Source organism: Mirounga angustirostris, unplaced genomic scaffold (genome assembly GCF_029215605.1).
Source record: "Mirounga angustirostris isolate CCGP_5_RB_7025 unplaced genomic scaffold, mMirAng1.0.hap1 SCAF_3, whole genome shotgun sequence".
NCBI classification, from domain to species: Eukaryota; Metazoa; Chordata; class Mammalia; order Carnivora; family Phocidae; genus Mirounga; species Mirounga angustirostris.
In genome coordinates, this window is record NW_026991711.1 from 184,800,193 (window position 1) to 184,812,264 (window position 12,072).

The 12,072-nt window shown below is 38.4% G+C and overlaps 1 protein-coding gene across 1 annotated transcript in view; it reads right to left on the reverse strand.

Annotated features, from left to right (window-relative positions):
• Window positions 1–8,280, reverse strand: part of SPHKAP (SPHK1 interactor, AKAP domain containing) — a 98,210-nt gene extending 89,930 nt beyond the window's left edge. The window contains exon 1 of the mRNA XM_064585843.1: window positions 8,179–8,280. Coding sequence (XP_064441913.1) covers window positions 8,179–8,265 — 87 coding nt within the window. The 5' untranslated portion in view covers window positions 8,266–8,280. The remainder of the gene's footprint in view (window positions 1–8,178) is intronic.
• Window positions 8,281–12,072: the final 3,792 nt, after the last annotated feature.

Sequence of the window (12,072 nt, forward strand, 5' to 3'; positions counted from 1 at the left end):
TTTTTCATGAACAAAAGTGATCTCTTCTTTGAAATTATTGTCCTGGTGTATGTAATTTAGAGACTCTGTGTGTTGACCTGGGCCAGAGCATGTCCTAATGTGGCAAGAAATGAACTAGACAGAGCCTCAGTGACAGTTTCAGATATCTCACAGCGTTTCTTGGGCTACACAGTTACTTGTTTCCTGGAAACCACATTGTATTTCAGTGGAGTCACAGAATGCTATAAGAGCATAGAGGACAATTCAGAAATATCAAGCCATACTTGTTTACTTCTGCCACATCACACAGATGTCAGGTGGCTGAAGAATGCTTTGAAAGTTGATCAGAGCTTTTTCTGCATGAAAGTGATAACCGAGTTTGAGTCTCAAGTGTAAAATGCAAGAGTTACAGAAACAGATAGGCTCAGGAAATGCAAATATAGTATAATTTATGAATGGTCAGCAATGTTTTAAACAGAATAAAATTAGACATATAAATAGAGGACAGCTGATTGCTATTTAATTGCTATTTGGAAGCACTATAATGCTGTAATGTTGATATGATCAGTAAGGGGAATGTTAGGAGAAGCAAATGTTTATGCTAGGAGAAGCAAAATATAAGAAAAACACACATGTCAGAAAATATATGATATGCATCAAGGCTTACCATTGATTTTGGATTATTTTGTATAGGCTTCTGAAGCTTAGGTAGTGTGAAATTTACCACTGGTCAAAGGGACAGTGGATTTAATGGCCATGTGTTATTTGGGGATTGATGCATGCCTTTGGCCTTTGGCAATTATAAGAAAGTGGCAATTCTCATTTCTTGACTCTTCTCTTGTTTGGAAGAAGCTACTGGAAGCATCTACCTTCTAAGATGTAAACAGATGGACACATAACTTCCTAAGGGTGTCTAGACACCTGCTTCTTGGATGCTGTCCATCCTGGAGAGTATGAGCCCTCACATGGGTCTTTCAGGGTGGGTCTAATTTTGGAAACATGGACACAGAAATGAGGGGACTTATTCTCAGGGATGAGGCCCCCAAAGGGCCTCCTCTGAGGGCTGTTCAAATTTATCCGGGCCGTATCCTTCTTTCCTTCTCTGACACTGGCCAAAATGACAATTGGGCATTTCAATCAGAAGAGCAAACCTGGAAGGATATAGGAAAAGTGGAAGCTCTTAGGGCTGGTGGGGGATGCATTGTTTACTCCACACTCCAAAGTCAAGAGGGCTGCTTATTCGGGAGACTGGAAGGGAAGAGAGTAAGCCTTAACGTAAGTGGTAGGGAGCAGGGATGGCAGGTCTTTTTTTAAACACCCAAAAATAGAAAGGAGGAAACTTTCTATTATTAGATATTTTTAAAAATTTTAGACCCCTTCCATTCTTGCATAGACATATTTAATACATAATATAAAGGTTTGGGGAAACTGCAAGAATTCAGAAAAAAAGATCACTTGCCTAGTTCCCTTTGTGCAGCATCACCCTCAACTCCACAAAATGTTCTAAGCTATTTTGGGTTTTCAGAGTCCTACTTTTTGGTTAAAAAAAAGAAAAGAAAAGAAAAGAAAAGGCACTGCAAGCTCCTTCCAGGAGTTCTCCACACATAGCAAAAAGGATGCTCAAGGAACTGAGCTGTAGAGGACAGAAGACTAGCATATTGGAATCTCAAGCACGGTAGAGCAATTGCTGGAGGCAGAGAGAGGGGAATAGTTTTCCAACACACTGGCTTTTGGAATAAGAAGCTAAATCACATTCAAATTGCAAAATAAGCCATAATTGATAGTTTTAAGCAAAGTCTCCCACATAGGATTACCAAACTGGCATTTTCCGAAGAATGAACTCGCGTGTAGTACATGAAGCCCCACCTCTCCATCTCAGTGTGGATCTGCTGAAGGCAGAGGAAATCTGTCCCACCAGAGCCCTCATTAGCTGCGTTCTGGTCTCAGTTCAACTGTGGCCTCCCGGATGTCAATGTGGCCGGGGCATAAAGAAGGTTTCTTAGGTGGTCAGGGAATTTTGTGGCTGGGCTCTGTAGATGCAACTGGCTGAATCTGAATCTGAATGCTTCTTTTCCTACTTAGTCTCCTAGCTTGTCTTCCCAGTGATCTCAGTGGCACCACCACTCACGGATGTTCTGGCTTAAACAGACAGAGCTCATGGTTCGGTTTAACTCTCACTGCCAGGGAGTCCTGATCTTGACTTCCACACATGTGTCTGCTCCCACTGCCTGGATGCAGGTTTGGCCTCTCCTCTCCCCGCTCCCCTACCCGCATCAAGTGTGCCCCTCCTGGCATCCCAGATTCTAGTCTCCCTTTGCTCTAAGGAATTCTTTTTAGAACTACTAAATTAGCTTTCTTCAAATATAACTTTTAGTAAGACAATACTGCATTTATTTTCTTTAAAATCCCCCTATTTCTTCAATGCCTCTGATGACTCCTGCAGAATGGCAATAAAACAGAACACCCAGCGATTTGACAAAACCTAGCTAGGCCATTCTGGTATAAGGAGCTGGGTCTGAAGACCACTGCCAGGTTGTTTGATCAGAAGAGAGTGTTTATAAAGCTGTTGAGTGCTGCATACTCCAGGGTGAAAAGCCTCGTATCTTCCTTCTATAGAAAGTGAATATGCCCAATTATGCTGATTTTGCTTTTAGTTTTATTTATGTATTTATATTTTTTTAAAGTCCTTCCTTCCTGTAAGGAATCAGCTTCTAGAAGCACAGAATATTATAGCTATTTTCTATCATGTGCTTCCTAGAAGTACTAATGGGGCCTTTGGCCCAGAACAATACAATTCTGACTAATAAAAATGTCTTTGGAGGTATAGATCAGATCCCGAGAAAGCCTCCCAATTTATATGTCTGTGCCTGCACACATTAATTGAATTGCTTTTGTTAATTACATGCCATCAAGACGATATGAGCTTAGATGAAAGGGTATTTTACAGAATAAGATGAAGCATCCAGGGACATCCATTTTGACAATTCTTCAGAGATTTCTGTGCCACTGTTGACAACAAATTTAACTCAGTTTAAAGGAGGCTAGTTGTGGCAAAGAATGCTCTTGAAGCTTCAAAGAGATGATCAGATATCTTATTAAGATCAAACTCCACCTCTGGGAAACTGAAGTCTTTTCATTCTGCTGCCTTTGGTAGGTCCAGGTTTAATGGGGATTTAATTAACATGACATAAAAAGAGAAGGATATTTGGGTGTTGATTTTTCCCCAACAGTTCTTTTGTCACATGAATCCTATTCAGAGACTTGATTCCACTCTATCCTAAAGAGCAAATCTTCAGTCCCATGAAGTGCAGGAAAGATTAAAAATGTCTAGCTACTGTGGAAATGTGACATTGTGTATAATGCTTTCAAAGCAGAAGAAAATCTAACAGAGATTCAATATAATGAGGGGACAGTGCATGCTACCTTGGATTAGTTTTTAAATTCTATTTAAATAAAATTTGCCCTGTGTAAAGATTGTTTATTTGGAATCAACTAATATGTACTGAGCACCAGCTGTGTGTGCTAAGAACTTACACAAAGCAGGACTGCCTGGGTGGCTCAGTTGGTTAAGCATCCGACTCTTGGTTTTGGCTCAGGTTATGATCTTATGTCATGGGTCAAGAGGTCGAGCCCTGCGTTGGGCCCTGAGCTCAGTGGGGAGTCTGCTGGAAGATTCTCTGCACCTCCCCCACAATCACACACATGCTCTGTCGCTTTCAAATAAATAAATCTTAAAAAAAAAAAGAACTTACCAAACCTTTTTGCATATAAACATCACACCAACTCCAAGACATCCAAGTCAGAGAAGTTAGGTCACTGGCCTAAGATCACACAGTCAAAGAGAAATGTGGAATCTAACTCAGATCTTTGGATTCCAAGTCCAGCTTTGTTATGTGGTATCCTACTGTCTCCTAGAGATAACAGATTTTGATTTATTATAAAGAGAATAAAAAGGCCTTTTTCACTTAGTGTCTAGTAGATATAAAATTATAACATTTATAATCATTTAACTCACTTAATGGAAAATCCCTATGATTCAGTTTAACAATAGTGATTGCATTTGTCTTATAGGAAGGATTGGTCCTATGAGAAGGGGTAACATCAGACAAGATCTATGTGAGGTAAGATTCAAGAGGTACCACACAGGGCTCTAGTATTCACTCTCCACCAGCTACTCTTTCTCTCCCATTTTTTTCCTGCAATATTTTGAAACTCCATCCTTTTAAACACATGATTTTTTGAGCATCACATTGCACACATTAAGACCTTCCTCGAGTTCAGAGCTCAGTAAATTAACTGTGACATAGAGGATATCTCCCATTCCAAGTTGGATGGATTGATAGTGTCTGCTTGGAGCTTCAAGATGAGTAGAATTCTGAATTCAAGACTGGGTTCAATAGGATCAATTATCGATGTAAGTTAAGGGAGGGGGCGAATAGTACTAGTTCAGCAGTAGTAGTAGTTAAGTAAAAACAGGTTTTATTTGTCACTGCTCTATTAACCTACACAATCACTACTACCTTAGTGAGAATTTATCTGATAACTTTCCTAGCATTTAGAGGAAGGGAAGAAGACAGAGAAAGGATCATTCTGAGGCTTGAGCTGGTTATATAACCATATAACTTATTGTGGCACTTCTGAGAGCAGAAGAGGGTCTATTAACAAAATGCGAGGATAATATATGTAAACTACGATTGGGTGGTATGGTCATCTGAGCTCTGGGGAAAGGCAGTCCCTTAAGGAGTTCCTTCATTATTTCTTTCTTTATTTTTTTAAGATTTTATTTATTTATTTGACAGAGAGAGACAGGAGAGAGGGAACACAAGTAGGGGGAGTGGGTGAGGGAGAAGCAGGTTTCCCGCTGAGCATGGAGCCCGATGCGGGGCTCGATCCCAGGACCCCGGGATCATGACCTGAGCTGAAGGCAGCCGCTTAACTGACTGAGCCACCCAGGCGCCCCAGGAGTTCCTTCTTTAAATAAGTCCACCTAAATCTTTTTTCCTGATGCTATGGTTTTTTCACAGCAGTGGCTCCCAGCAACTATATTTCCCCAACAGCAAAGAGGAACTGAAGCAATTGCATATGTTTAGGAGTCCTGAAACCCTTGGAGATTCAATGTGACACACGGGAGAGAAATTCAGTCAATTTGCAATTTTTCAGAGGCTGATTATCGAACTAGTGCATTAACTTCCAGACCCCTGTTTTATTTCTTCCACCAGTTAATTTAGCAATATGTCAGTTCTGATAAGAAGGTTTGATGGGGAAGAAGATGAGGCTATTACATAAAATCAGTTTGGGGAATTACCAGTAGATTTCAATTATCCATGGTACTCTTATTGAAGGTTGATTGACTGTGAACCATGGTGATTCAGCTGGACAGCCTTGCTATTTCTAAGATAGAGCTCTCCTCGTCTTTTTGTCTCTTCGAATACACAGTGTATGTGCACTTATAGATTCTCACTTGCCCAGGCCCATTATCTGTGATTAACAAGATTTGTTTTTTCAAATTGATCAATGATCACTGAAATCAGTTTGCAGTAATATATAATAATAAAATAAAAGGATGAACTCCTTCAATATTCAATGTCTTGTTATTGAGGGCCTATGTTCCAGATATAAAAAAGAAAACAATAGTGAGCTACTCTTTTGAAGGGAAGGAAAACAATTAGAGCCCACATGGTATATAACATATGGCATATAGGCTACTAAACTGTCTTTAAATGCAATTATTATGTAAGCTTAAGAGAACATTTAAAATGAAAGGAATGCACCCTGAACATTAGAAAAACACTCCAGGACACAAAGGTGTTAACTTCTCCTGCATTAATCTGTAGCAACTCCTCCTAAATTAAGTTGGATAATCAATCTAATTTACTCATTCAAATCTTGATCATACTTGAAAGCCCAAATTAAAATCCAATTCTCTTTCTGAAGACTGTTGTCTGTTTCAGGTCCGGAGTCTCTCTCTGTTCTTCGCTATAGATGCTCAAAATACTCATTTTTCCCATAATTGATATTACTATATAGTTATCTCACATAGTTATTTAACTTATGAATTACTATTTGACTTTTCACATGAGAAACCAGTATTATCTCCCAAACTAGACTATAAATATATATGTGTTCTTGTATCTCTCCCCAAGATCTAACAGAATTTTGAATGTATTTACACCAGAACATAGGAAATTGCTTGTAATTGATCATTTTTAATCTGTAAAAAAGAAAATTGCATATGGTTCAGCCTGCTAACAATTCTAGAAATGGTTGTGGTATGAGTACAATTATGTTTAAAACTTTAAATTCACATATATATACACAGACATATTATATATGTACAGATAATAAATGATTGAGTTTGGGTTTTTATTTTTCAAGTAGACATCAGCTCCAAAGAGCTCTATTCAGTAGCTTCCAGACATGATTTTTAAGAAATGAATATGATGACTTCTTTTCCCAGGAAAAAAAAAATTCAGCCGAGATAACAGAGCATAAAGTACTAACTCTCTCAGCATAGCAATGCGTATATCAAATTATTTTCTGGCACCGTGTACTTATTGAAAAATTACTCTGTAGAATAATGTTCCTCATAGATAGTCTTTATTTTGAGGGCTTACGATACGCCAGGCACCATTCTAAACATTTCACATCTATTAACTCACTGATCCCCTCACTTGTCACCTTTTTTCAGATGAGCAAATTGAGGCATGAAGAGGTAAGATAATTTGCTCAAGATAACACAACTAATAATGATTGAATTGGGTGTCAAATTCAGGCAGTCTGGTTTCAATCCTTAATTTAAATACCACATGGACTCTAATCAATAGAAATAGAGTTATTTAAAAATTAGAATAAATGCAACATCATGTAGCTTTGGGAAATGTATAGCATCTGGTGAAGACTATCATTTGGAGTTACAGAGTTGAACAGAACATACCCCAAGGCTTGAAGACCTGCAGTTTTAGCTCTCTCATATAAGCAACTTGAAACCATTTTGAATTATAGTACCTCAGTTTTCTGCATTAAAAATGGACATTTACAGCACTGACTCTTCTATAAGAATTTTATTAGAGGAGAATGAATAACAGATCTTATAACACATGCAGATTAGAGCCTTGAACTGATTAGACCAGTTTATTTTTATATTTGGTTATGAATGTATACATTCAAATAGTTTTGTAAAATTATGTTTAATGCTACTTTTCTATAATCAGTATATGTTCTCTAACACAGATATGTGTGTGTCATTTTGTTTGGTACTTGAAAATGATATAAACACCACACAAGCGAGAATAAATAAGGCTGCTTAACTGGGTGTAGTAATCAATCAATACACATATGCATACATAATGTTACAATATGTATACATAAATTATATATATATACACACATATATATACACTACACAATATGTTTAGTAATAGAATTTGTCTTGATTTACACTATGAATATTTTTTATAATTTAACCTTTTTAAAATAATTAATGAGATAATCCAGTGTGATATCATCTAAGGTTGGATGAGAAGAAACACATCTTTCTCTGGAATTCTGCAGCAAATAGTAACAAAAGCTTTAGGTGGGAAATCGGACATTTTGCTTTGAGTTTCTGGGCCTTAAGTTGGATTGACTGGAAAAACAAAGCAGATGAATTTATATTGTTCAAATGACAACTTTCAGCAAGTGTGTGAAAGCAAGATTTGTTTTTTAGTTCTAAAGTCTATATTCTAGGAAATGTAATTCTGTGCCTCATAATAAAATGAGCCAAGCACACCCTTCTCTTTAAGAAAGTATCAGAAGAAGAACATCCATGAGTGTTTCTTAGATACAGACCTAGGCGCTTCCTATAATAAGATGAGCCACTCAAAACCTGGGAAGATTTTTCTAAAGGGAAATGCAGCGACAAGCTGTTACCCATGGCTGAGTTTGCGAAGAGAAGAGGTAGAAGCTTTGGTGGACCCGCAGTGTGGGCTTATAATTTTCAAGTCATACCTATCTGAGCTGCTTGAGTTTTCTGATCATTCTCATGAATTCCATTTTTAGTGGCGTCAGAGGTTAACCAGGCCACAGCAAACTGTGGGCTACTCCATTGTTTGTTTCTGTTGTCGTTGTTGTTTTCTGCTTTAGAAAAAGTACTTGGAGAGTCAAGCTACACTAGTGATCAAGTTCAGTCAGGGCGAAGAGAGTGCCAGTAGGCAAGCTTACCTTCTTGCAGGCTGTGATGGAGGTCCCCAGGCCGCCTCTCAAACTGTGGCTGGCACTGCCCTCCTGCGGCACAGACACCTCGTACATCAGTGGTGACTCCAAGTTGCTGTTGGTGCCCCAAAACACAAAAGAGAGCACATTCAGGTGAGTCATCTCCATATTCAGAATGGAAGAAACACAATGTGGTTTATCGAAAGACATCTTTTCAGATGGCACGGAAACTGCAAATCCTGCTGACACTGACATTTCTGTTGGCTTCACTCCTATAATTGGTGGAGCCACTGTGAGCTCTTCTCTTGGGAATAGGAAACTGTGATCCAGTGACTTCTCATGGCTTACGTGGACGCAGTGCATCTGTCTGACTTCCAGTCCTGCTAGTTTTTCTTAAGCAAGCAGTTTTAAAACCCAAGTAATGCTTTTTGAACACCACATTAATTCTGCTCGGAATTAAAAATGTAAAAATATTCATCTTATTTCTTGAAATGAATGACCAAACATAATTTTAATCAGGAGTCAGGGCAGTACCATGGTACATCATCTCTTTAGATCTCTGTGGCTGGAAACATAATACCTTAACTTCTCTGCCTCCAAAATTCTAGACTTATCTCCCCCTCCCCCCATGTCTAATTGAGATCATTACCAATCCTGCTTTTCATGGTATGACTGGAAGATTTTGAATTCAGTCCAATTGAAATATAAAAAGAAGTCTGGGTTTATGTATTTCTAAATATTTCTCTTCTGAAAACATGAAAACTAGGAATTTAAAAAAAAATGTATGGGTATCTGAAGTCTACACATTTTATTTTTATTGTTCTTGACCACATAGAATATGTACAACTCCTCAAAACATATTTTTTGAAATATGATCTAATAAGTCTTTGTGTACTCATCAAGCCAACATTTAAAAATGTTCTCTTAAAAGAAACAGCGAATAGAAGATCAGTTAAACAATGCATTTCTAGCTAATATGTAACCCTCATGTTTTAAGTTCTAAATTAGTCAATTTTCATTACATTGCAATTAAACATAAGTCAGAAATACATAAATGAAGTCTTAGTATTTCCATTATTAACTATTATGAATGGCTTTTTTTTTTTTTAATGACTGCTGATGGTGTGTATAACAGACCACAGATTCAGGTAAAAATTACACAGAATAATTCAAGTAAAATCTATTTTATTTTAAATTCTCATATTATTTTCTGAGTAATTGCCACCCTGAGGACTAGAATGAGCTTAATTTAAGTGAAAGGAGAGCACTCATGTTAATCTTGGCTTAACTGGGAAAAGGCAGTGGAAGGAAAAAGGAAAGGAGGCTGGTACTTGGCTCCAGATTCCTAGCTACTCTGCTGCCTGCTTCTTTGGATCTGTCTCCTCATTTTTAAATGAATGTTGGGAATAAAGTCTGTGGTCCTTTCTGGCACTAGAAATCACTTGCAAAATATCATGGAGAGCCCAGCCCTATTTTTACAGGTGTCTCACAGGGGGGGCCCGTAACTTTTAGCTGACACTTAAGTGTGTCTATACCTCACACCCAATAGCAGATGCCCCTCTGAATGCTTTCCTGGCCTTAGGACAGTCTGGCTCTTACCCAAATGCCAAACGTTTATCATTGGTAGGTTCCAAGCCACTTCTATGTGGAAGCTAAGCCCATAGAACAAGCTAACTTGGATATTTAATAACTTGGCTCATGAGTCAAGGAAATCATACTTTCCAGGGTTAGGATATCTCCCATGTCTCTCTACAGGGTTAACAACCTTAGGAGTGAGACGGAGGCAGGCTGAGAAGTACGGTTGAGACAGATCTGATGTGAAACAAGGTAGGAAAAGAGCTTCAATAATCTCTGATTGCTCTAGAGGAGAATGACATCTACCTTGGGGAGAGTTAGTTAGGTCCAAAGTAAGCGTTAATGGGAACACAGAAAAAAGTAAAAAATCACCCATGGAAATTCCTCATTTCCCCATAAAGCATGTTGTATATGACTGCAAGTAGACAAGGTGCTACAGTAATTTTCATGCATAAAAAAAGTTTAAGGACTGCTGCGTTAGTCTAGTGGAAGGAAGAAATGACAAGTCTACCCACATATACCTTGGTATGAAAGCCTGACTGCCTTTAAGATGATTGTGAGATCCCAGTTGGAAATGTAGGTGAGGAAGGACTTTGAAAGTGTTATTTGCCTATAAGGCTCACTCCATTTGTCCTAATGCTAAGTCTGTATAGCACTAATACAGAAAGTAATTTTAAATATATATATCCATATGTGTGTATTTATTTATTTATATATATATATATATATATTTATTTATTATTGTGAGAATTAAACAGGGTAGTAGATTCACATTAGTGGGAGTAAAATCAGTGCATTACTCGACAGAAGTCCCACTGCAGCAATATTCAAAGAGAAAGCAACTTCTAATCCCCAGAAACACATTATAAATCAATTTGGTGATGCCTAATATACAAAACTATGTGTAGAGAGGCTTCTCTTTTAAACCATGTGACATGGGTGTGAGTTCCCAGTAAGTGGCTTGACAACGCAGCCCCATCTGTTCCCATGCCTTTGGGATGGAGATGGAATTTTTAACGTGTTTGCAAAGATGTTGTCTTTGGTCTCTGGGGAAGCAGAACATTGGCTGCTACAGGATGAGGCAGAGACAGCAACATGAGACTCAGGCATTTATTAAAATGAGGGCAAACTGACATTAAAAGAACTGCTGTCAAGACACAGTGCAACCTTATAAGTTGCTTCTAATGGGGAAGCCTGCAAGTTCTTCCCTGGGACATTTTCTTTGATTTTGACAAATGTTGACAATATTTCTTAAGCACATCCTTTCAGGCTGGTTTCATGCTGAAACTGCTAAATGTGTTTCAATGAGGAGGTAGATCAAAGTGGAAAAGAAGGTACAAAAGCAAAGTTTGAAGTAGTGACTTTAAAAAAATACAATGGGAAGAGAAGTAGTCTCCCTTACAGATAATATCATATGTGAATGAGGTGCTGAGTTACCACCACAGGACAATCATCAAGGGTTCATTCAGTGTGAATAAGTAGGTCATCAGTAGTGACAATGGCTTAGGGAATAGTCAGTGACTTCTCCAGAGAGAGATAAGTGTCCTGTTACTGGAAATCAAGTTGCCTATATTTTGCTACTCAAAGTTTGGTCTGTGAACCAACAGCATTGATACCGCTTATGAGCTGGTTATATACCCAGGAATTCAGGTCTCTCCCTAGAATTACTGAATCAGAATCTGCATTTTAACATTCAACCTGGGGGATTCACCTGCCCGTTAAGATTTGAGAAGCATTTATCTGACTTGTTAAATTAAATACATATTCCCATTTGCCCTTGGATCCTTGCACATGGTATTTCTTCTTTGAAGAACACCCATCCCAGGCCCCCTCCTTCCTCTTGAATAATACCTACTCTACCTTTTGGGTCTCCATTTATAAATCACCTCTTGCGCCTCCTTCCTCCCCAAGGAGACCACTACTCCTCTCCAACACATCACTAATACCTCATGCAAACACAAACACACTCACACTCTAACCATGCCTTCTATTCCCAACCTTACCCTAACCCAAGAAATGGGATGGACACTCTTCCTGTGTGTTCCAACAGCACCCTGTACCATGTCCTGTTACAGCACTTGTCAAATGGCATATAATTTTGTAATATTTGTCTGTCTCCCCTTTAGGCTGTAAATACTGAAAGAACCCGGACCTGTTAGGACGGAGAACAGCGCCAGCCAGTGGTGGATGCTGAATTAATACTTATTAATATTCTTACCTTCCTGAGCATCCTGGTGGACATCAAAAGATTAGTCACAAAAGAGTGTTTGAATTCAATGCTCAATTTTCTGCAGTGGTGACAGATGGTGAGATAAACCATCCTTGAGG